This window comes from Ambystoma mexicanum, chromosome 10 (assembly GCF_040938575.1).
Source record: "Ambystoma mexicanum isolate Mex_15411 chromosome 10, UKY_AmexF1_1, whole genome shotgun sequence".
NCBI lineage: Eukaryota > Metazoa > Chordata > Amphibia > Caudata > Ambystomatidae > Ambystoma > Ambystoma mexicanum.
Window position 1 is genome coordinate 417,492,470 of NC_090932.1, and position 24,099 is coordinate 417,516,568.

The window sequence follows — 24,099 nt, forward strand, 5'->3', positions numbered from 1 at the left end:
GTACATATTTTAAAGGGAGAAGTAACCAATCCCAAAGGAGGCAGGGGTATTTAAGGGAGGAATAGGAAGCAGGAAATGTGCATTTTTCGGGTGAGGTGAGAAGTAGAGGTGAAGGATGTCCAAGAGACCAGCAGGAGGAAGGAAGGAGCAGCGTCTTCTGGTGGGGATTGTTGGAACAGGTGAGGTTTTGGCTTAGGAGCAAAGGTGGTTTTGTGTGGTGAGTGACTGAAGTTAGTGTAAGGAGTGAATGATGCTGGGCGAAGGAGAGTGTTTCAGTGGTAGGAGGTGTAGGTGTAGGAGTAGAAGGGGAGAATGTAGTGTAGTAGGAGTGGTTACATCAAAGGGTGGAGGAGAGGAGTAGGAGTGAAAACATCTAAGGCACAGAGATTTGGTTGGAGGAGTAAGGATGGAGTGGTAGTGAGAGTAGAAAAGGTGAGTGGACGTGATCGAAAGAGACTAAATCATAGTGAGTAACCACACCACACTATCCAAAATCCCATTAGAACACTAACCTTAGTAGGGACAGCTTGGAAGTACCTAGGGGAGCTTGGAAAGCCTGCAATTTAGGAATTCCTAACAAGGCTAAGTAAGCTTTTTTTAGATCTTGGTTACTAACCCAGGGTTATGTATACCTGAGTTAGGGAGGAGGGTTGTGGGCAGATGAGAGCAGGAAGGCTCTAGGCCCCACAAAGAAAAGAAAATCCCTTGAACTGTATCAAGAATCAAAGGGTTTTCTGTGCCATCCTTTACATTGCAAACTAGAAGTTGCTAAATTGAAAATGAAAGAAACAACATAATTCAAAAAGTACTTCAATGAGCCCGTAAACCAGTGTTGATCGAATGCTTGAAAAACATGACAATATGAAGTTGGAGTTGACGGTTGAGAGCTATGCAGGAATTAAACCGCCTTCTTGAGATTGGCCCAAGCTTGTGTAGATCTGATTTTGAGTTTGCCAGTAAATCGCGGCAGATGGGTAACATTTGCTACTGTATAGAGTAATACGGAAGGAAAAAAGTGTGTGATGTGGCCATGTTCGGGAATGGTGGCCTCTAGTGTTTGGGGGGGGGGGATGAGTAGGAAGAATAGGTGTGCTTTATCACCTAATATTGCTGCTAAACAAAATTAAGTTCTAACCCAATATTCTACATGATCTTTGTCCTATTATGAAGACTTTAAAACAATGTTTTTAACAGGCAGCCCCTTTCCCCATCTCTTAAGTGGAGCGTGCACTTTAAATGGAATGGTCCTTTGTGAGTTTGTATCTTATGCTGTTAAACAGTTCGAAAAGACATAACATAAAACCTCTGCAGGTATTGTAAATTCATTTTTGGTTAACCCTTGTACTCTTCTTAGAGATGTGCTACATGTATGAGAAAGGCACAGCTCTAATTGAATCTACTTTAAAATGACCATAATGGTCGCTTCATGTCTTCTTAAGGAATCAAAGCTGGAATTTGGTGGATCATTGCAAGCCACTGGTTGGTTTACTGGCAGGTAGAAAGTAGTCTTTAGTCCCAGGTAGTGTGCAATGTAAAGTGAATATTCCGTTAGATCTTGCATACATCAGAACGCATGATCCCAGCACTTGAATATTTTCACCAAAGTAAATTCCCACCTGTTCCACTGCTGCATGCAACACATGGTGTACCCAGCAAAAGGGCACAGATTCCTACCCAACCACACAGTCTCCTCCTGGCTGTGGCACCATATGTTGCTTCCTGGGAAGACTTATTATTCTAAATAGGTTGGTGGTATGGCTATCTTTAGGCTGCAAAAGTGACAGCATGCTCCCCAGAGCTCACCAAATTGCACTGTTGCTAGTAGTCCGACATAGGCACTCCATATTCGTCTGTATGGGCACGTAGGTACTGTTGGGGGTAAGGAGCCATCTGCCTTTTTAATACCTGTAGCAGATGTACAGTGACACAATCTTGCCTATTGTCCTTAGCTATTCTGGTTTGTGCTCCATTGTTCAGCAAGGTGAACTTTCTAATCCTATAATTCGCATTTAAGTGAACCAACATACAGTAAGATCTTCTGCAGAAGATCAGAACTGAAGACATTGACATAAAGTTGACAAAACTGGCTACTAACAAATGGCTTTGCAGAGCCTTCAGAAAAGTCCTACCCATCATGTGTGATGCTGGAAATGCCTTATGGAGAGACAGGGCCTCCTGTCCAGGTCCTACCACTTCTCTGTGTGTTTCCTCTGTTTTCTGTCACTGAGGTCAAGCATGGACCTCTGGCAGTGCAGCTCTTCATTCTTTTCTTTTGGTGAACATCACCCATGGCATACCCTTATGGCACACATGGCTGGGGGTACACCCTTGTACCCTTTATGTGTGTTCTTAGGCACCTGTGTGTTGCACACAGAGCAGGGTATGGGCTGGTGGCAGCTACATGCTGACTTGACAGTTGCTCGGAGTATCCTCCATTTTGGTACACCAAGGCCCTGCCATAGGAATCCATGAATTCCTGATAGGAGGCAAGCTGGCCCCTCTGGCCTCTTGGTTTCCATTGCCTTTTACCTTGTTTCCCAAAGTCCTGGGAAGCCCTGACTCTGTCCCTTCCTCCTGAATGTCTGTTGGTGGAAACACCAGATCTGGCTCTGGAGCTGCCTCCTGTCAGGCTGACTGGAGCCTTCTCAGGTGTTGTGTGTTGAGGGTACACTCTAGGGGTGGGACCTTTGTGAATGGAGTCTGAAGTGAATTCACATTCTCTGCTGTGGGTGTCTGGTTTCAGAGACAATGAATGAGACAGCCCTGCCAGAAACTGATATGAATGCAGTGTAGTGTGCAGAAAGGCTGGGTACTTGCGCCAATCCACATCTTTTGTTATGGGTGTCTGGGTGGAGTGAATGGCCTGAATGCCTATGAGCCTGATTGGCTGCCTGCCTGCATGAATGCCCTAGTGTGTGATTGGCTGACTGAGACTGGCTCAGGCAGAGTGAATGAGGCACAGATGTGTATATCTGGGGACCTCTCATTTACCAATTTGCTCAGTAGCTGAAGTCAAAGCTTAGCAAAAAAAAACTGCTCCTTGAAGCCCAGCTGGAGGAGAAGTCTGCTGCTGCATTTCTTCAACAATCCAAAAGCTGTTGTGTCTCCCAAGGACTGATCCAGAGAGGACCTGCAGAGGAGACCTCTCCCCGAGCTACGAGGGACCATTGAGGAAAACTGCTAATCTTCATCGAAGTATCCTGGAAGCCAGTCCTGTATGCCCGCCGTCCGGAGAAGGGGACTTTGAAGTCCAGAAGAGGAGTGCCGGACATCTCGAGTTAGAGAAGTCCATTGTGTCGCCCAGGGTCCAGAGGTGCGTTTCATGACCGCTGGAAGTCGTTGCTGTCTACCACCAGAAGAGGGGGTACCCTGTCATAGTGCTGCTGGACACCCAGAGCTGCAAAAGTTCCAAACTGCCCAAGAACATTTCAAAGGACAACCTTGCGGTCACCACTTTTTTTCCTTCTGGGGAGAGCCCATAGTCATTGGGTGCAGCCACCAGAAGCTGTCTGAGTTGTCCCAAGGGTCCAGACTTGGTGAGGGTCCGAGGTAGAGTCCAGGTCGCCAGAAGCCGTCCAGAGGTCTGTGCTGCCGCTGCAGCACCAAAGAACCGAAAGTTGGAAAACCGCAATATTACAAAACCTGACACAAAAAATTACCTATGCACCCGTCGCCGCTAGAATTCACCGAAGGATACTAGGGATATTCATCCACCAAGCCTTTAAGGGAGACCAGCAAGTTTCTTCTTCACTTGGCTTCTACAGTGAGAAAAATCGTTGACCAAAGGAGAGCACTGCAAAGAGCCAAACTGCTGCCATTCCGAAAGACTTTGGTTCCTTTTTATTCTTGGACTCATCCCAGTGGCTCCTTCTTCCAAAGGGGGTCCATCCTCGCAGGAAATCGTTGAGTAAAGCCGAGAAACTCTGCCACTTTGCCTGCCAAAGCACCAAAGGTACTGTGACTAGGAAGAGCATATTTTAGCCTCAGGAGTTGTCCACAGGTCCCAGATTCGTCTTGGATCCTGTTCTCCTACAGCCTCTCTGGTACTTTGGGGGTGGTAGAACCTTTTAAGGAAAGCACAAGGTTGTTGCACAATATTGTAAAAGTAAAAGACAACATAAAATACTCCCTAACTTTTCTATTACAGGTTGCCCAGGTGGGGGGGATCCTCACTCTGAATTACTTCACTAGTCTAAAGAAAGCATTCTGCCACTGTTCATAACTTAGCTGTCTTTCTTTCCTATTATATGCTGGTTACGCCTTATTTAAGAATTCACCTGCCATTTTTAACTGTCTGCAGTTAGTGCAGTTCTTACTGAATAGTGTGTGGTACCACCTAGTGTATATATTTACCATTCTCTGAATAAGTATTCCATGTACAAATTATTATGTATGTGTATATACTGTTGGTAGAAGTAGTAAACCTTTCTTTATATAAAGAAGCTGTGTTTTCACCTAACAGTGTGGAAATTCCTGTGTGGGGGGCTTTGGGGAAGCACTGTACTTGAGAACCTGCTTGCAATACCTCATGAAAGCTTAAGCCTGGCTGCTTGCCACTTTTACCAAATTGAGAGCCTTGCTGGGGTTGTTCTGTGCCTTTACCCTACCACATAGGGGGCAGAAGTACAGATTCCCTCCTCCAGTCTTTACAATATATGCCTGTTACAATCTTTTCATTTAAGACACAGAATATTTGACATTACCTCACAAGCCCAAATATTGTGACATGTGCCCTGAACCGGCTCCTTGAATGGCTGTTCTAAAAGAAATATAACCAAGCAATAAAACTATTGCAGTCCCAATGTGTGCCGTCTTGCTTATATTGTGACTTTGCATTTCTTTCTCTTTCCAATTGAAGTTGTGGGATGCTGCAAATGGCAAGTGTATAGCATCGTTGACCGGCCATGAAGACGAAGTATTGGATGTCTGCTTTGATTATACTGGACAGTTTGTTGCAACTGCATCTGCTGATGGTAAGCAATCTAAATTGTCTCCCCATTTGGTAATACATTATTGACTTATACAGCATTTTTAGTCTAGCTTTATTTTAGCAAATAGAAGTTTACATTTCTAGAGCAATTTGGAAATGATGGCAAATACAAGTAATTGGGTGAAGACATAGCTCAATGTGCACTTTCTGCATACTCCTTGTCCACCTGGCAAATTCTTTGTGGAGCGCATAGGCCTGCTGTAAACCTAAACGGATGTGCCTTTTACCATAATGCGCTAGTCTAAGGTTTGCTTCCATCTTCACACAAGAGCAGGCACGCACACTTGCTGCTCAATGACTGAAGTCAAAGGACCTTTTATTTTTGGCCCCTTACTTGCAGTAACTTGCATTTGATGGGAAATCCCCTTGTAAGAGGTATCAGACCTACAGTTTTTAATAAAACCTTCTTTATAGTTTCAAATCTCAAGCTCCTTTGCGGTTGTCTCAGACCCCAACTTTAAGGGGTTCCCACACTCATCTTTGGTCTTCACTTTTCTAATTCTCCTTGGTGCATCGTTTCAGATCTAAAGGGGTTCCTGCACCCTTGTACCTTAATGCCCTCCCTGCTGCTTCTCCTCTACTCGCCGTCCAGAGTTTAAAGGGGTAGCCATAACCTTCATCACTTCTCCGGTGTCTCCTCCTCTGCTTTTCTTATGGTCTACTCTTATTTTCCATTTGTCTGTTTAGGAAGTCTGATTTTTTTTTTTCCTCCATTGAGTTTTTACAGGAGCTGCTCTTAAGAGAATCTCCTACCCTTTTTCCCACCTCTCTGCGTCTGTGCTCGTCCTCGTCTTGACACCACACTGTGTCTGTCCCTCCTATGCCTGAGGGCTTAACCACTTCAAGTCTGGGTCTTAACATTAAGTCCTGCTTTTGGCCAAACGTACCCTCTCGTTTCTTCCTGTCTGTACTTGCTAGGGCCTCGTTAGCCAGCTGATGTTCTCCCCCCCACCCCCCATTTTCCTCCCAATGTTTCACTGCCTTTTCCTGTTACGTGAATGTGTGCTTCTGTGTGAACGTCTCGTAGGGAGACCTACGTAGGAAGTAGGAAATAGTGAGAGTCCAGGCAAATGTAAAAGGCTGGCATGACGAAGTGTTCATTGTGTCCCAAGACAACAACCAATAGGTTTCAACGTTTATTCTAAAAAAAATAGGTAAACAAAACAATTGGGGTTCCCGTCAAAAGGGACTTGGTTTTCCCTAAACCTTGAAGGGTGCTCCCAACTCCCTCACCCAGTCGCAGTACTGCACCACAGCTTGTTTCAAGGATAGGTTACTTGCACCCAAGGAACTTCTGTCTAGGCCTCCCTAAGGCAGAGAGATTTAAAGGCAATGGCCTTATCTATCCAACACCCTCACATTTCCTACAGCACCTAGTGGGGTAGTCTGGTTCTCTGGGCTCCTTTTCAGATGGTCCAATGGCACATCTTCAACGTTCTAGAATGTTCCAGATCTCATGCAAGCACAAAGCTCTGGTACTCTCCGACCAGACTACACCTGCACTTTAACCTAACTACCTGTTGCACTCCGCATCTCCATCTCAGCTTGTTGGGCCAGTTCTCTGTAATGCCAGGTGTGCATCCCAAAGTTCCTAAAAACAGACTTTGAAAGCATCCACATAGAAGGAACCTTAGCACCAAAATCCCATTTTTGTATTCTAATTTCTTTGGTAATCCAGAACCCGCCTGAGACAATATTTTAAACTGAATTTATACACCGGAAAACCCCAATTTTCCCGGAAACCAACCCCTAACATGTACTGTTACCTCATCCGTTTTGGATTTCTAGTCCTTCCACTCTGAGGCTCAACAAAGATGGTTGCTGGTGCTTAGCATCTAGATTCACAGAAGTAAGGACCTGAAATGTCATGCTTAGGGTAAGCAGGGCCAGATTATTCTGGTGCCTCACACCTCTTCACTTACCCTAACCCAAGACACAGAGGGGTGTAAGTGACTTCAATCTAGCAATCCCACTAAATCAATGCCTAGTCTGCAATGCCCAATGGAAGCCCTTATTTATATATTTTTATGTCAAGTTCGTAAATCTGGATGATGAACCCTTATATAACGCCCCTCTCTTTGAATCCCCCTGACCTCACTGAGCCAAGAAGTAGGTTGTTTTGCAAATTAAACTATTATATATATTCACACTTTTATGAATACATTAATATTTGATAGCACACTTATGAGTATGAACAGTGATCAACAATGGATAATATTACAGTAGCACAATTCCTTAATTACTTAGGAGTTGGTATAGAAAGGATAAGGTAGCAGAGAATACTTTGTATGGTTTAAAGGAAAAGCAATGATGGAAAGAATGCAGCACAGAAATAAACTGGATATGGTTTCAACAAGAGATAATCTGATCACTTTTTCCTTTGTGACAACTCACTCCCCCCCCTATGCAATATGAAGAGATGGAAATGAGGGCACACAGGTTTTCAGTAATACAATCAGAAGCAGTTCAGTTCCCCTTCCCCCAGCAAGCTTAGAGAAACAGGGATGATTTTAAAACACAGGCCAAATGCTTTTAAATGTGATTGCAATGAAGTGAAAAATATGCTAAAAAAATGATTTTAATTCCCTATAGGAGATTCAGGGTAGGTGATAGCTACTTTGAATTAGTTCAGGTCAACACTAGCAATGATTCATGAATGATTATCAGAGTGAAAACGAATTTCAGCAGTGGAAAGCAAGAAGCAGCTATTTTTACAAGTGGTGAAATTGAGTCAAATTGCAATTCGTGGCACTTTTTCCGAGTGCGTTGATGGCGATTACTCAAATACTATTTCAGTCTGATGGAAAGCTTAGATTCTAAGCTTTAAAATGACAGTTAAATCTCGCTTCTAGGACATACGGTTCAAAAGATACGGACGTTTTTGTGGAGGTCGTTTTTCAGAAATGAAGTCAAGATTTCAGAATGACAGATGACACTTTTACAGCTTTGAAATCACAGGATGGACACACGATTTCTATGCAGTTCTAATTGGGTTGAAATGGATGGGAAAGGATCACTTTAGACTAAGAGATTGGTTCTGTAAAGTTCTGGCTGGATACTCGCTCCTAATTTTGGAAGGAATGCAACCGGGTCACGGATCTGGTCCGGTTTGGGCTGCGGTTCTCTCTCCGGACAGTCTCTGGCACTGGTTCTGCTCACAGCGGTCTGGTCTGGGTCTGCTATCGGCACGGCACAGCAGTCTGGATGTGGTTCTGGCACAGCGTTCTAGCCAGAATCAAAACAGCTGTTGAATAGTTTAGTTAGGTTGCTGGATTCTGAGGCCTGCTGAGAGGGATTCAACTTTTGGTTCAGGCCTCTCTGCTTCAAGTTCTGGAGTCTATCTGGAGTCTGGATATGGTCGGGCAGTGTGCTGCGCAGAAATCAATTTAAAGAGTGGAAAATGAATGCCCCTATCTGGGTCTCAGTGGTTCTTTTTATGTCTTTTGAAAGTGGGTGGAAAGGCTGACTTTCTATGCCCAACCCTCTGAGGATCCTGATAGGTTAAAGAATTTACAGTGACCTGTCTGGAGAAGGGAATTGTGAGTCAGAATGAGTCATCAGGTATCATCTTTAGGGCTCAAGGAAAGGACACTCCCCTTTGTCTCCGTACAGCATATCTTCTTTTTCATAAAAAACACATAATTACAAGAAACACAACTTGTTAATATTGCCTAAATTGCATGACAGATTGCCTAAGGTACAGTTCGGTTCAAGTCACATGTTGATACGAGCTTGGGTTCAGAAATGACAACATTTTGTGCTATTAGTAGGTTTTGTCATATTGGTTTTTCATCAAATCTGACACGGAGGTACACACCCTCTCTGGGCATATTACAGTAAGTTTTGAGGTCTTTAGCATAAACACAGATGTTACAATATTAATAATTACATCCCACAACGTCCAGCTTAGTCTCAAATCGTGGGTGCATCTTTCATATTATGAATCCCCAAATTGTACATTTTTTGTGTCAACTTGATACAATATTTTATAAGCAATTTAATAAAACCTACATTTGCCTCCACTGCAGTACACCCATTGGTTTGTCCCCGCCCCTAGAAACTTGGCTTGACTCGGAGATCAGATGTCTTGCCTTCCCCCAGAGCAATGTTGACAGTTCACACCCAAAATCAGCATACCCTATTCAGCTGAAGGAATCCTTTGTCTGGTTTTTCCTGCTAACAGGGCATCAGTCCAGGGTGCCACTCTCCATTTGATTAACAGAACCTTGTGATTTCCTGCCTTCTTGCTGAGATGACCAGTTGTGAAGACTTCTCATGGACAAGCAAGCCTTTGAAGTCCCAGCTAACTCAGGTTCACTGTTTAGCTCCTGAAATACAAGTCTCCTGTCAGAATTTAGATTGCTAGCGCAGGTCAGTGGCGGGCACCGGTATTGCACCCATTTTTGACAGCTGCCTTAAATGACATACATTTCAAAAAGGAGATTTTACTTGATAGCATATGATCCTTGCTAACATTGTATTGATGTGGATTCGGCAGTAGAGTAATGTAGAACACCCAACCAGAAGTTGGATTTTTTTGGTGGTTTCATGCCCATGATTTTAGCAATTTTGACAATCAAGAAAATTAATTGTTGAACAGCTCTGTATTCCTTTGTCTGCTTTTGTTCTGTGGGCAGCCAAAGGATGGGGCTGGCAATGGTCTCCTGTATTAACACTGACAGAGGCAAAAGAAGATGGCAGTCTGTCTGTCAGGTTCTCACTGCGCACTTTCTGGTGATTTCTGGCCAGCAGCATGCTTTCCAGCAGCCATTATGATGTTTCCCATGTCAGTAATGCACAATGATGTTGAATGTCTTGGATGCGTGGGTTGAAACATCCCACAGGGGGTCATTCCGAGGTTGGAGGTAAGGTGAAAACAATGCCGGTAAAGGATTACTGGCATCGCTTACCACTACGGGCTATTCTGACCAACCAGACCGCTATTTACGGCATCGTATATTACGATGCCGTAAATAGCGGTCCAGGCGCGCGTGCGCTACACAACATGCTGGCATTACCGGCATGCCGTAAACCGGAGCTGATCACAAGCCATTCGGACCTGAAAATAACGGCCTACTGAAGGCTGAAAAGTACCTTACCGGCATGGAGTAAATACTGGCATCTCCGAGAAGGTGTTAAGAACCCTGAGCAGTGTTTCCAAGAGCCACAGGTGCACACAATCGGCACAGGTGGAGGCAGTGGAGTCTGGCACAGCACAAATGGAGCACACCCACACACCACACCCCCCTCCCACACCAAGATGATACCAATAGTAGCAACACTACTGGAGCTGGAGGCCCTGCTTGCAAAGCAGCAGCAACAACAACCACAGCCCCCACCACAGAGGATACACGCCGGCAGCCCCCAATCCCTCGCATCCGAGCCACCCCTTCAACTGTACACCAGCGCAGATCCACACCCTGTACCAGCTTGACCGTGACACCATCACCACCATAGTGGACTTGATACATGACGACATAGTGAGCCTCATAGAAATATGCACCGCCACACCCCCTCTACTGAAGGTAGTGGCTGTGCTCCACTTCCTTGCCACTGGCACCTATCAGCACACAGTGGGGCACATGCATGGCATATCACAACCCTTATTCTCCCGGATACTGACCCAAGTGCTGGATACCCTCCTTGAGCACACAAGGGACTACATATCCCTAACACGGACTCCACAGGAGATATTCGATACAAAAGTTGCCTTCCATGCACTGGCAGGCATGCCAAATTGTATAGATGCACTCGACTGCACCCATGTGGAGTTGGTGGTCCCGCATGCCATGGAGGTGGCGTATCGCAACCGCAAGCAATACCACTCCATCAACGTGCAGATGGCATGCAACGCCAGCAAGATCATCACACATTGCTGTGCCCCATATCCAGGATCAACTCATGACTCTTTGCTCCTGAGAAACTCCACGCTATATGGAGCGACATGCTGGGCGACGTGCCTGGCTGTTTGGCGAGTTGCCTGACTGGGCCATGGCAGTGCATCAGGGTTGTGTGGTGGGTGGCTGCATACTCCACCTGGGTGGGAAGGGGTGGAGATGCATACTCCACCTGGGTGGGAAGGGGGGGAGATGGGTAGATGCATACACCACCTGGGTGGAAATGTTGAAGCCAGTGCACGATGTGCACCTCACCGACCACTGTGCCCCAAAGCAAGCAGAACGGCACATGACTACCAAATCCCACAGTGATGAAGTAAGGCCGACACCTAACACTACAGGACTAATGGGTAACCAGGCCGCATTCAACAACACATGCACCACTCATCGGCGGCCCTCACACACCGTAAGGGCTTCCTGCAGTATGCACTGCATATGCACTATGTCGCTGCCTCCAGCATATAACCACACAGGACTGTCATCCCTGGGAGTGCATTGAAGTGAGCTTAACAGGGATACCACAGCGTGTCACTGGTTCCGCACACCCATAGGAGTGCTGCAAGTCACCATGCTACTGATCAGTGCAGAATGACGAATATGCTACAGACTACAGCCAACACTCCCTACTACCAAATCTCACAGAACACAGCACATCAATGATTTTACCCAAGACTGCTGCATGCATATACGATGCACATGCAACAAGATGCGAGTGCACACCATAAACCATCTTGAAGATGCTAACCCCTTCATCATTCCATTGCACAGGACACATAGCGGGGCCAGAAATGGGGTCAATGCATCCAGGGACATGTGCGTATGGGCAGAAATCACCTGCTGCCATGTAAGACTAGTTTAGTTGTCCGCCATGAATGTACAAACACTTACCTTCATTCCCCTATCATGCATGTGATGGTGGCTATCCCTTGAAGCTGTGGCTCATGACCCCTGTCTGAAACCCACAGAACAGGCACGAGGAGGACTACAATCATTCGCATACCCGTACACGTGTGGTGATTGAGCAGACCTTTGGCCTGTTGAAGGCACGATTTCGTTGCCTCAGCCGGTCGGGTGGGGCACTCATCTTCAGCCATGAGAAGGTGTCCAAGATCAACACGGCATGTGTAATGCTGCACAATATGTGCATCCGTCGGAACGTGCCCCAGCCTCCTGACATGGAACTGCTACCACCTGATGATGAAGGGGAGGAGGAGGAGGAAGAAGGGGCAGGACAGCATCACGGTGCCGATGCACAGGAGGGACGTGCCATGAGGCAAGCATTGATTGGACAATATTTCTGACACACACAAGTCAGCAGAGGGTGTGAGGATGTCAGACATCGAGAACTGGGTGTGGGGATACATGTACACTGTGCAATATAAAATGAGACATGTGCAATGATGAATGTCCACTCTGTTTTTTTTAGATGAACAACCAGTGTATTTGAATTGAAGGTTTAAACGTAAAAAAACAAACCCCCCACCACCCTCTCCCCCTCCCACCACAACTCCCAAACACACCCTCACCCCCCTCCTCCTACCACCACAACAACCCCACACTAGACCATAAGGACCACATAGGCCACATGTGGATGGCAGCATTGTCACTGTGCGCTCCCAGAGCCAGGGGGAGGCATGTCCTGGTGGCGCATCGTATGTTTGGACTGACGGAGCGGGCTGGTCTGGGTGGAGGAGCATGCAGAAGGTGTGTCCTCCTAAGGGGGTACCTCGTCCCAGTGCTGCCCTCACCTTCTTGCTGTGCGAGGCACCATGGATGGTCCAGACCATACCTGTATCCAAGCCTGTTTAGAGGATTGGGTCTGTGCTGTCATCTGATAGTCACCACCATCTGCAATGTGCTTTAGGTCCTGTCGCCCCCTCCCAACACTGCCATACAGCGTGAGTGCATCAGAAGGCAGCAGTGAGATGCATGCATCCAGGGCTGGGTATGTGGTTGGGAGCTACATATGTCCAGTACAGCGGACCATTCCTAGGTTTAGTGTTTTTCTCCAGAACTGCCACCTTCTGCCCAAGCTGCATATTAAATGGTTGTTCCCGAGCATACGATAAGTGTGCATGGCTATACTAGACTGCACTTGGTACATGATGAGGTGTTACCTAGATTGAAAAGGCAGTTCCTGGGCCTTTGAGGCTGCATATGACAGCACCAGGACATTCGAGACTTGAATATGATAACCATATCTTGCATATCTGGCTTCATCTGGTATGGCAGTACTTGGACGTTTGGGGCTGCCCTTGGTAGATAACGGCAACTACTGGCAGTGCCATGTTATACTTTGCATACTCTTGTTATGTGAGGCTATGACTATTATAAGATGGCAGTACTTGGGTGCAGGCAAATGGGCTTTGCATATTTTGTCGATACCTCTGTCTGTTGAGCGCAGTTCGGCATAAGATGTCTTTATCTGTCAAGCAAGGCTATATCCGACACACCTTCGACTTGGCTATTTGGGAGAAAAAGAAAACCATCACCCACCCGATATGTGCGTTAAAAAAAGAAGGTACCACCTCATCATCAATCAAAACAGCAAAACTAAGGCAACATTACAGGAACTGGCCAAGGCCCTGGGTAAAGGACATTTTGAGGCTAGATGTCGAAACTATGCTACACCTAATCAGATCCAAGAACATGTCCAAGATCTAGTCCATCATCAACACCCTGCACACTCCCCAGGAGGTGCTGGTTTCCAACCCGATCGCTGCAGCAACCTGGATCTCATACTTTTCTAAATTCTTTGACCCCATTTCCACCATTTCAAGGGGCAAACAGCTCATGGGATCAATTAGGTATAGATTTTGAGGCAGTCAAGGAGGCAATCGAGAAATTAAATAATTTGAGAGCGCCTGGGCTAGATGGGCTAACCAACGCCATGCTGAAGTTGTACCCAGTACTATGGCCCAAGTTTCTAATGTCCCTTTTCACACACATTATGGGAAGACGAGAATTACCATCATCTTGGGGAAAAAGCTGTAACCATACCGATCTATAAAAAAGGAGAGCGGATAGATGCAAGCATTTACCATTCCATAGCGTTGCTTGACATTGTGGGAAAGGTATTCGTCCTTTTTGGTCTTGAAGACTTTGGGAAAATGGAGCACCGACACCAACCACAGGGATCCATGGCAGGCCGGGTTTATTAAGGGAGTCGGAACACCTTTGAACATCTTCCTCATTAACATCTTTAAAGCCCAGGCGGAACAAAAAGGGGGAAATAACATCTACATGGCCTTTATTGATCTGACGGCAGCTTTAGACAGTCTATCGTTCGAGATTATGGACAAAATTGCACGAGAAGGGTTGCCCATCTAACACACTAGAAGTAATCCAGGACTTCCACTCAGGAACCTCAACGAGAAGAAGAATGGACAGATCAGGCATGTTGACAAAGGAGATCCAAACCAACAAAGGGTTGAAACAGGGCTACCCACTAGCCCCCAAGCTTTTTAACTTGTTCATATAGAAAGTTGACGATGCCTTTATCAACATCAGGTGCTACCCGCTAAAGATCTGAGGGGTGAAGATACGTCTGCTGTACGCCGACAACGTGATCTTGTTAGACCAGACCGCAGTAGGTTTACAGCGCCAGTTGGAGGCCCTTCAAAATTATGTGGAGTTAAACGGCCTCAACATAAATCCAAATAAATCAAGGATCGTGGCTTTTGGTGCAGAGCCAGCAAGCCGACGGATGAGAGGCAACACTTGGCAGCTAAGGGGCAAGAAAATCCCACAGGTCAAGTCATTCATATACCTGGGCATATGCCTGAACATGAGTAGAAGCGATTTACCAAGGTCGATCTTCTAAAATCAAAAGCGAGAAACCTAGCAAGCCAAGGAAAATTGCTCTTGAAAAGATTCTGCAGTTTCTCATTAAACCAGCTCATCATTTTATATCATATGAAAGTACTCCCTGTATTAACATATGGAGTGGAAACTGTTTCAATTGACGCTAAGAACTGGTCTGCCATCGAGGAGAAGTTTTAGAAGTGAGTATTGCGGGTTCCAAAAAGCACTCCTATACAGGCACTCCGAATGGAGCTAGGTCTAACCTCAATGAAGACCACAGTAACTTGGAAAGTACTAGCTCTGTACAGAAAATGCTTGGAAGCGCCGGAGAGAGGAGGCTTTGCAGCGGTAAGGGAAGCTCTGTCTTGCAAAAGTGATGTTACTCTATTAGAGTGGCAAACAATTTGTCAAGCGATTATAGCTGACCTCGCGGAAACTGACCAGACCCTACGGGAGAACCCTGACAAAATCAAAAATAAATTGTACATAAGACTGGATCGACACAAGACTAAAGGCAGCCATTGAAACTTTATGGGAAACCATTTAATGAAGCAAGGAAGTTGAACGTCCTGCCAAAGTACCTTGTTCAATTCCCAAACTGGTTCTATAGGGACCAATTTGAGAGTTAGACTAAACTTACTCCCAACTGCTGAAATATTGAGACGCCAGAGAAATGGTCTGTCCAACGCCATGTGTAGACTGTGTGAGAACCAGCCCTCAACTGAGTCTTTAAAACACTTGGTCCTATTTTGTCCAGCCATGAAGGAGAAAAGAACTAGCCTGATTATAGAATTTATGGAAAAATATGGCTGGAGATCAACAGAAGAATGGTGTCAGAAACTGTTGTCGGGAAATCCAATACCACTGACTCTAGCCTTGGTGAAATTAGTTTTAGAAATGTTTAGAAGAACTGATGAACTTAAATCTAATGAACAAAACCTTAACTGAGTAACAAGGTTGACATGAAAGAATGTATATCATGTTAAGTGCTATATTTCAGAACCAAATCAAGCCAATACATTTTTTTTTTAAAAAATCTGACATAAGACTGCTGTAAAACGCAATATGAGGAATCACTGGCATAGAAAGATGGTGCTCCTGGCCAATGATGGTTCTTCTCCGTGTGCTCCTGGCAACAGAAAGCCACCAATGCCAGATCAATGCAAGAAACCAGTTTTGTTTTTCGAATGAAGTGACCTTTTTGTCTGCTTTGCTAAATAGTTGTTATTGCACCCATAATATGTATCTTTTTCAAGGTATAACATAAGTTTTTTTGTAAATGAACAGTTTGCTTATTAAACATCCGTCTTAGCAAACTAACTTATTCGACCTGCAATTTTTGTTTTTTTCTTTCTTAGTCACAGGAAGCGATTCATAAAAGATGTAAAATGAGAAGCAATTCAGGTTTGTGTTATATGGCTTCCATTGAAGCCTATTATGCAATACACTTGAAACCAAAGGGCACAATTCCTCGCTGTTACCACTGCAGTGTGTTAGGCAGAGTTTGTATGCAGTAACCTTTGGGACCACTACACACAACTAAGACTACATGTGTAAGCAAAACCAACCTTTGGTATAAGTCTGTACTACACAGTTTTGTGGTAGCGCTGCTGAGCAGTCAGGCTTATCTCAAGAGGGAATGTGAGCTGTAAGGATGTTACACGGAGGTCTATAATTACAAGTATTCAGATAAACACTTATACTCAAGATTTCTTCGTAAAGCACTTTTTATTACACAGTCAGTTAGAAAACATTCACTAGAACAGAGCACGATCGCCTCCTAGGGGGGGCGCCAGAGCCCAGTATGAAATGCAAAAAAATATATATATATATATATTTCTTTTTTTAGATTGGAGGAAATGGGAGGGGGCAGCTCACATGGTCAGACTGGACCATAAAACGGTCTTGGGTACCAATGAAAAAATGGCCAGCAGTTGCAAATGGATACTCAGTCCTTTAGTCACAGACTGTTTGAATAGTACCCAGGGGGTTGTTTTTTGTTGACATGTAAACAAATTGTGATATTTAAAGAATATTTATTCAGGAACAATGGTCAAAACTACTAGCTGCATAGTGAAGTAACTCCTCAAACTGGCCCACATTGTCTCATAAAGTGGCCCATTTTGACTGGCCTACACTAGCATTTTGCATTTTTGGTACGGTCATCGCCCTATTGCCCTATAGGCCAGTCCACGCCTGCCGGCTCCTCCATAATGGGTGAGGGGGCGTCCACCCACTGGCCCCCTCACCCATTATGGAGGAGCCGAGGAGCCAGCTCAGTGAAACACTGAGCACTCCCTGAGCTGCATTTTCCAGCTGAGGGAGTGCTCCTAGGCTGGCTGAACTGTCAAAGGGGAAACATTGGGCCTCATTACGAGTTTGGAGGTAACCATGCTGCTATTTGCGGCATGGCTGCCTCCAAACTCGTTCCAACTCCAGCCTGGGGAATGGAGCAATTACCGGTCCATTCCGAGCTCGGAGGGACCAGTAATTCCCCATTAACCAGGGCCATTCCCCATTCCCATTTGAGCCCCCATAGGGCTCAATGGGAAGGGGGAAGGCGGCAATAACGGTACCACAAATTGCGGTACCGTTATTGACCCCGGTATCCCTTTGCGGGTCCCGTCCTTGATGCCTGCAAAAACCAGGCGTTACGGAAGGACCCGCAAAGGGAACTCGTAGTAGGGCGGTAAGGGATTACCGGCACCAGTGCCCTTACCGGTGCCGGTAATCCCTTACCGCCCACCTCGTAATGAGGCCCACTGTTTGCCTTTGACAGTTCAGTTCCCCAGCTGCACATGATCACTGAGCCATGCAACGCTGGGGGAGTTTTGCTTCGCCAGCCTTGCATAGCTCATTGGAAATGCTGACTGGAGCACTGCATGTATGTATGTGCGAGGGGGTGCTGCTGTGGCTCCTCACACATATGGGCAGAGCAACCTGGAGCGGGGCATTTTAGCAACCACACGCAGGCCCCTACAGAAGATACGTTTATGGCGATTTACTTTTTATTTAAATGTGTATGGATGTGTGTATGCTTGTGTTTTGGGACTGTGGTGAGAGCAGGATGGGCGGCAGCACTGGGATAGTGGTGGGAGTAGGGTGGGGAGAGCCCAGGGTCTGTACTGGGAATAGGGTGCGGTGACGGCACGCAAAAGTTCATAGCGATTTCTACATACTGTCTATCTGGCACTTTTGGGGGGCCGGGCCTGCCCAAACTTTGCTCAGGGGGGCCCAGGCCAAAAAAGTTTGAAGACCACTGCACCAGAAGGAGGCAATCTATATCACACAAAAATATACCCCGTACTTCACAACATCAGATCCTGAGGCATTTAAACTACTTTGAAGGAGGAGCAAAATGGCATTCAGAGCATTTGAAGTAGGAGCAAAAAGGCATAAGTTAATAAAAAGGATATTACAGTTACTCTTAAACAGGGCAAATAATTTGAGTTCGCCAGAGGAGCTGATTCAATGCAATTAGTTAGGCCAAAGTCAATGGGCTAAAGTCTCGTATCGAATAAAGCAGTTCTGGAAGTTAAATGGAACAGTCTTTGCCAAAGTTCTCAGAAGTAGTTTAAAAGAAAGATTCATATGCCGGGTCACAAGCTGACTAGTCCTGCAGGTTGCCAAAGTTTCAAGCACTTTCGCGGTGAGAGGCAAGTTCTCTCGGTCAGGTTTTTTCACAGTACCTTTCAATGAAGAAAAAGATGCAGCTGAAGGCGTTGGTTTCTGGCAGTTTCTGCAGATCTCGCTGTTCCTGAGCCTCAGTCGTGGGGACAAGAGGGAGGACGCCAGGGGACTCCTGCACTGCATGGGGACTGGTCCAAAAAGCTGGCAAAAGCAAATCTTCGAATCCGGTCGCTGTCGTCAAGCACACAAACTGGTGTCCCTCTCCATGGCTATTCGGTTTCCTGCAGCACTCTGAGGAAAATACAACCAGCTCCAAGAATGGTGTCCAGGTGACTTATGAATTGATTGGTCCCACCAACTCAAAGTGAGAAGTCGTCCTTGAAGGGCTTCCCTGTCGAGATGAACTTGCCGATTCAGACCTGCAGCAGGGCTTCACCGGGCAAACCAACGGTCCAGGAGTTGCAGCAGCCATCTTCTTCCAGCTCTTCTTCGGTTCTTTCGTTCCAGTGGTCGACTTTGCCTTCCAAGCCAAGAGTCTCTCTTTTTAAACAGTTTTCTCCCATTCATTCCAGCCTAGCTGCCACTCACCCAGCAGGGTGGCTGTCCTTGCCAGACAGTCAGCCAGCCAATCATGCCAGAGTGCATTTGGGTCTCCTAGGAGACTAAGCGCAGGGAGTTTCGGGCACCTCCCTCACTTCCTGCCCACCCCAGACACTCCGGCGCCAGAGGCGGTCTTCAGTCCTGAAGCCTGCCAAAGGCATAGGAACAAAGGGACCATACATGGTTTGGTGCGCAGAGACAAACTCTAGAAGGACCTTTTCACAATGAAATGGCAAAAAAAAGACCGGGACCTGTTTAAACAAAGGAGGCTCAGAAAAACATGGCTCCTGCGATTTAACGCGAACCGGTGTTCGCGGTTGTGAAAAATCATGGTAGTCAATTTCACTTTACTTTCTCTGGGAAACAGTAGTTTATCCAAGAGAAGGTGTTTAAACCTTGGGAGAGCTTAAAAGGCTTCCCTGTGTCGCTGCACTGAGGGTGCTGTGTGACGCACATGAAAAGCAGATGCCTGTGGAGTTGTCTAAAACCCCATAATCAAAGAACACGAGTAAGACATACATCAAAATACATGAGTGGGAAAAAAGGCTCACACTCTCTCCAGGTAAAACAATCAAGTCCTAAAAATCCAGCAAAGTTGCTGGGGGTCTCTAAGGTGAAGGGAATTGGCACATTTATTGAGAATTCTCCCTAACACAGTGGAATATGAAAGTCTCATTTCTCTCGAGTTGTATCATGCACTTGCACATCTACCTTATTCCATAGCCTCAACAAACCGTTCTCTGGTTCCTCCTATTGTCGCTCTCACTGACTCTTCCCAGCACCCGTGCCAAAACAGGAAGTGATGGCCATCTTAAAGGAAAGGACCCTACCTTTCATCTCTGAGGCTCCAAACCATTACCCATATACAACATACATTTGTACATGGCTGTCTGAACCCCGAAGTGGAATATTTCCCCTTGTTTTTTAGTCGCATCATAGACCATGAAAGTGACAATAGAGTTGCCGATCAGATAGAACTCTGAACCCCTCTATATAATAGTCACTTGTATACAGTTTTGTCATGGAAACTGATTGATCACTGATGAACTGATATAATTTTGTTATGTCTAATATTAAACTGTGCACCTTGGCCATGTATTTTGATTGAGATCAGTCAGTCAGTCAGTCAAGTTTATTCGAATTTCAAAAATCCACCAAACACAAGAAAAACAAAATCACAACACATAAAAGGAATTACAATCTATGCTCCATATCCAAATGCAATAAATCAAAAGGTACTGGGAGGGAGAAAAGAGTCAACCATAAGGTCCCCATTACATCCCACATTGTCCCTTTACTAGTCCAGAGAGTCACAAGACTGATTGCCCACACTTGGCACTCAGTCACAACCCACCGCAGGCCTTTTTACCAGAGGTGTACAATTCGCTCCAGACAGGACATTACTATGTGTGACAGTTCCAGGGGGAGCCACAGCTCCCACATAGAGGAGCGAGCTGATTGCAATCCACTATACGGGGCCCGCGTATAACCCTCAGATCTTCTCAGGACTTCCCTGGCCATTTGATAATTCCTGAAAATCAGTTTAACAGAATCTGAGGGGTTTGTACCCTCGCCGGCCAATCTAACACACACCACCACAGCCTCCCTGGCCACAAAGGGACGATTCCCAACTGTACGAAGCCAGTGGAGACGTTTATTAGAAAGGGCAGCCCTTGGTTCTCACCTGCCCAAAGGCAGTTTAGGTACCCCATGCAGGAAAACAGTAGCAGTTATTTTCCCCCATATACATGACTCTTGGAGCTGCGCACCCTAGAACAATAGCCACGTGCTCCAATCCCTCTCTCCCTAAGAGGATTGGTTATCAGGGAGCTTTGTCACAGTCCACCAACAGAGTTGGCTTGATTCAACCAGTGGGGTGTCCCCTATCAGCGTCGTGGTGCATCAACTGGTCATCCGGAGCAGAGCTCATTAATGCATTGACAGTCCTTTTGCAGGGTGCAGTGTTCAGAGGTTGCTGTGGGGGGTTGGGTCCCTTACCAACATGAGGCATGCTGGTAGACTCCCCCAGCGAGTCCACTCCATCCTTCCCCTCCCCACTCCTCCCCTGGGCATCAATCAGTACCAAAAGCAGTTCTTTAATGACTGCTAGTTCAGAGAGCACCTGTGCGCAGGGGCAGCTTCCGACAGTATGCACCTCCTTGAGTGATGGAGCAGAGGAGGGATAACTGCTGTGGATGGTGGACTTGAGGGCCCTAAATGGGGTTAAGTGAAGAAAAGAACTGGACCCTGAGATCTTTGCAAGTAGGTTCTCGCTCTAGGAGCTGCAGATGGGACTGGGCAGGAGCTTATCTTCGGTTGCTCCAACAATTTCTGAGTCCATTTGATCCAGAGTGGCAGCAACAGTGACTGGGGAAGGACAGTCGAGAGTAGGTCCCGCTATGAACGTGAGAACAAGGGGCAAAAGTGGACTTGCAAGGGGCGAGCTAAGTGGGGGGGGTGACAGGTACAACAGGTGCCAGGTATGCAGGTGGGAGGACTAACACGCCACAAGCCCCCACTATGCCAGTGCCAGGTGCATTGGCTGAAGGCAAAGCATCTGGGTTCCCAGTGGTGGCGGGCAGAGTTTGACAGGCAAAGTCTTTGTGGTTCAGACTTGGGAGGCTAGCCAAATTACTGGAGGGTTCCCCCCCCTAATTGGGTTCCTGGGTGGGTGCTTTCATACCCTCCATGGTGTGGATGGACGCTCGATATGCAGGGTCAATATCTGGGTACAGGTGGACCAAGATATGGGTCTTTGCTTTAGCTGTTACTCCCAGTTAACTTCTCTTGACAGCCAGGAGCTTTTGTGCTGGGGTACACTTGGAAGCTTTAGTGGCAGACTCGGAACAGAACATGGGCGGGGTAGATGGCAAAGAGCTGGCCGGTTTCCTGGCCAGCTTCCTTGGCACAGCATGGCCCTTAAATGACCTCAACTACTTTAGTAGGGACATGATGAAATCCCCCGGAGCTGGCCAAGAAAACTGAACTTAAATGCTGAGTGAGAACCCCAACAAACTTCACAGGCTCTACACCTTTTGGGAAACAGTCCTGAGCAGTCACAGGTGCAAAACACTTGCCTGCACTTACTTTCCTTTTTGCCCCGTCCGACAGCCAACACAGGAAATGCCGCTCTCCACCTGCGGCACCAAACACTGTGTCCTTCCCCCGCCGTGGCCCCCCCCCACACTAAAGGTGCACCACAGTGGCTAGCTGGCTCACCTCGGAGACTGGTCCCGGTCTAGTCTAGTCCAGTCCATCCAGGGTTGGCCGCCAACACACTGGGTTCGCATAATCCTTACTCCTTTTTGCGCTGGCCTGACTTTCACGCCTCTCCCTCCAGGCGCCGAACACCCTACGGGCCCTTGCACCACCTCGGGCTTCCGGCCTTGCGGGGATATACTGGAGGTTAAGTAGGGAGGGGGCGTGGCCTCCCCTCCAAGGATACGGTGGCCCTCCTGGGCTGCTACAGGAGAAAAAACGGGCCGCAACACCTGCGCCCTTGCCTTGAGATTAGGTTAGCTTCTTAAATTCCAGCATTATGCACTGTATTCATTCTTAATGAAAGCTGCATCATAATAACAACCATGCTAATATACTTTTGAACAATGTCAATGGTATCCAATCCATGAATGAATACCGTGTATGTCCTACTAGTTATAGGGCTTTACCGCTGGGGCTGAACACACTTCCCGATCTCTAACTCCTTTCCATTCACTGTACCACTTTTACAGTCTACGACAAAGTTGCAGTTGGCTACAAACTACCATTTTTCATCTAGTCTACTCGTTTCCCTGGATGCTGAAAAGCCATTGACTCGAATGAGTTTCTAGATTTGTCTTTGCTCTTACAAAATGACTATATTATATACACTTAGTGAAATATATGCCTCTACAGTCTTCTACTTTGCAGTCAGACTTGCAAGTCTACAGATCTCTTTAGGGTTAACTTATGCCTGACATAACTTGCGTTTTTAGCAATGCAATTCGATGAAGTACTAGTTCTTGAAATCATAATATTGATATTGTATTCAAGGAATCACCCTAAATACTGGCCTATACAAACATGTGAAAGAAAGTTTCTTGATGTAAACTTCCTGACCTCCAGACTTCACCAGTATGCTCTAACACGCACACACATACACGTGGACACTCAGGCACGTGACCTCTCACGCTCTTGACTGTGCTCTCACGTACTGCCACATGTGAGATTTCCCTCTCGCCCTCCTTTTCAATTAAGGCTGGATGAGATAATGACTGTAGTACTCTCAAATGGCCCCATTGAAGTTGCTGTGATCGAAATAAGAGTGGCGAGAGCGCAGGGGAGAAAGAGGTTACGACAGTGTGAGCTGTATTTTCTTTCCAGTGTGTGTACTTCAATCACCAGCACTGCTAAAGAAGTATCCAAATATTTAGCACAACTATGGCAGTACATTGCAATTTGCAGTGCGGCCTTGCTTTTACACCCGTCATTTCGCTTCCTATGTAATCGGGTTCATAGGTCAGGTTATATCACTAATTGTGTGATGTCCTTTGCTGTTATTTTATTGGTAGTGTGATGTCCACTCATGGCATTTTCTTGAAATGTTCCTCAATCACTTCCAAATTCTTTTGCATGAAAGTTTAACGTTCTGGATGAAGCTCTTTTTCTGCTTTTGACATTTAATTCCAAGTTTATAAAGCGAAATGAACCCTTGCATCTGCTGGATCTTGCACTATATATTAAACGGTACCTTTTGCATCTGTTGTACGAGGTTGCATCGCAGGGTCTACCTAATGTTTAAATGTATGTTTGATCTAGTGATGGGTCACACAGTGACACCTATTATCCCCTTTTTTCGGGCCATTTTACTTTCCTTTACTGCGTCATCCCACATGCATCGGCTTCCTTCTACCTAACCTTAGTCGCTTAGCAATCACTAAAGCATTCCTTGGCCTTTTCTCAGACCGGGTGGGAAAGGGTTGGTGGGTGGGAGTGGGAAAGGTTTGGTGGGTGGGGGTGGGTGAGGGTTTGGGGGATGGGCGGTGGGTGTGGGGGTGTGTGTGTGTGTTTTTTTTGTTTCGCCTCGTTTATAATCTTCTCTCGTCCACGGTCTTCAGATGGAAGCATTTTTCATTTCATGGCTTGAAATGACCTACAGCATTAGATTCCAGTGATTGGTTAAGAATTACCGTGCCTTTT

The 24,099-nt window shown here is 46.2% G+C and overlaps 1 protein-coding gene across 1 annotated transcript in view; it reads left to right on the top strand.

Annotated features, from left to right (window-relative positions):
- The window catches only part of DAW1 (dynein assembly factor with WD repeats 1), a 328,433-nt gene that overhangs the window by 183,717 nt on the left and 120,617 nt on the right, over positions 1-24,099 (top strand). Inside the window, exon 10 of the mRNA XM_069617981.1 lies at positions 4,859-4,973. Within this exon, the coding sequence (XP_069474082.1) occupies positions 4,859-4,973 (115 nt within the window). The remainder of the gene's footprint in view (positions 1-4,858; positions 4,974-24,099) is intronic.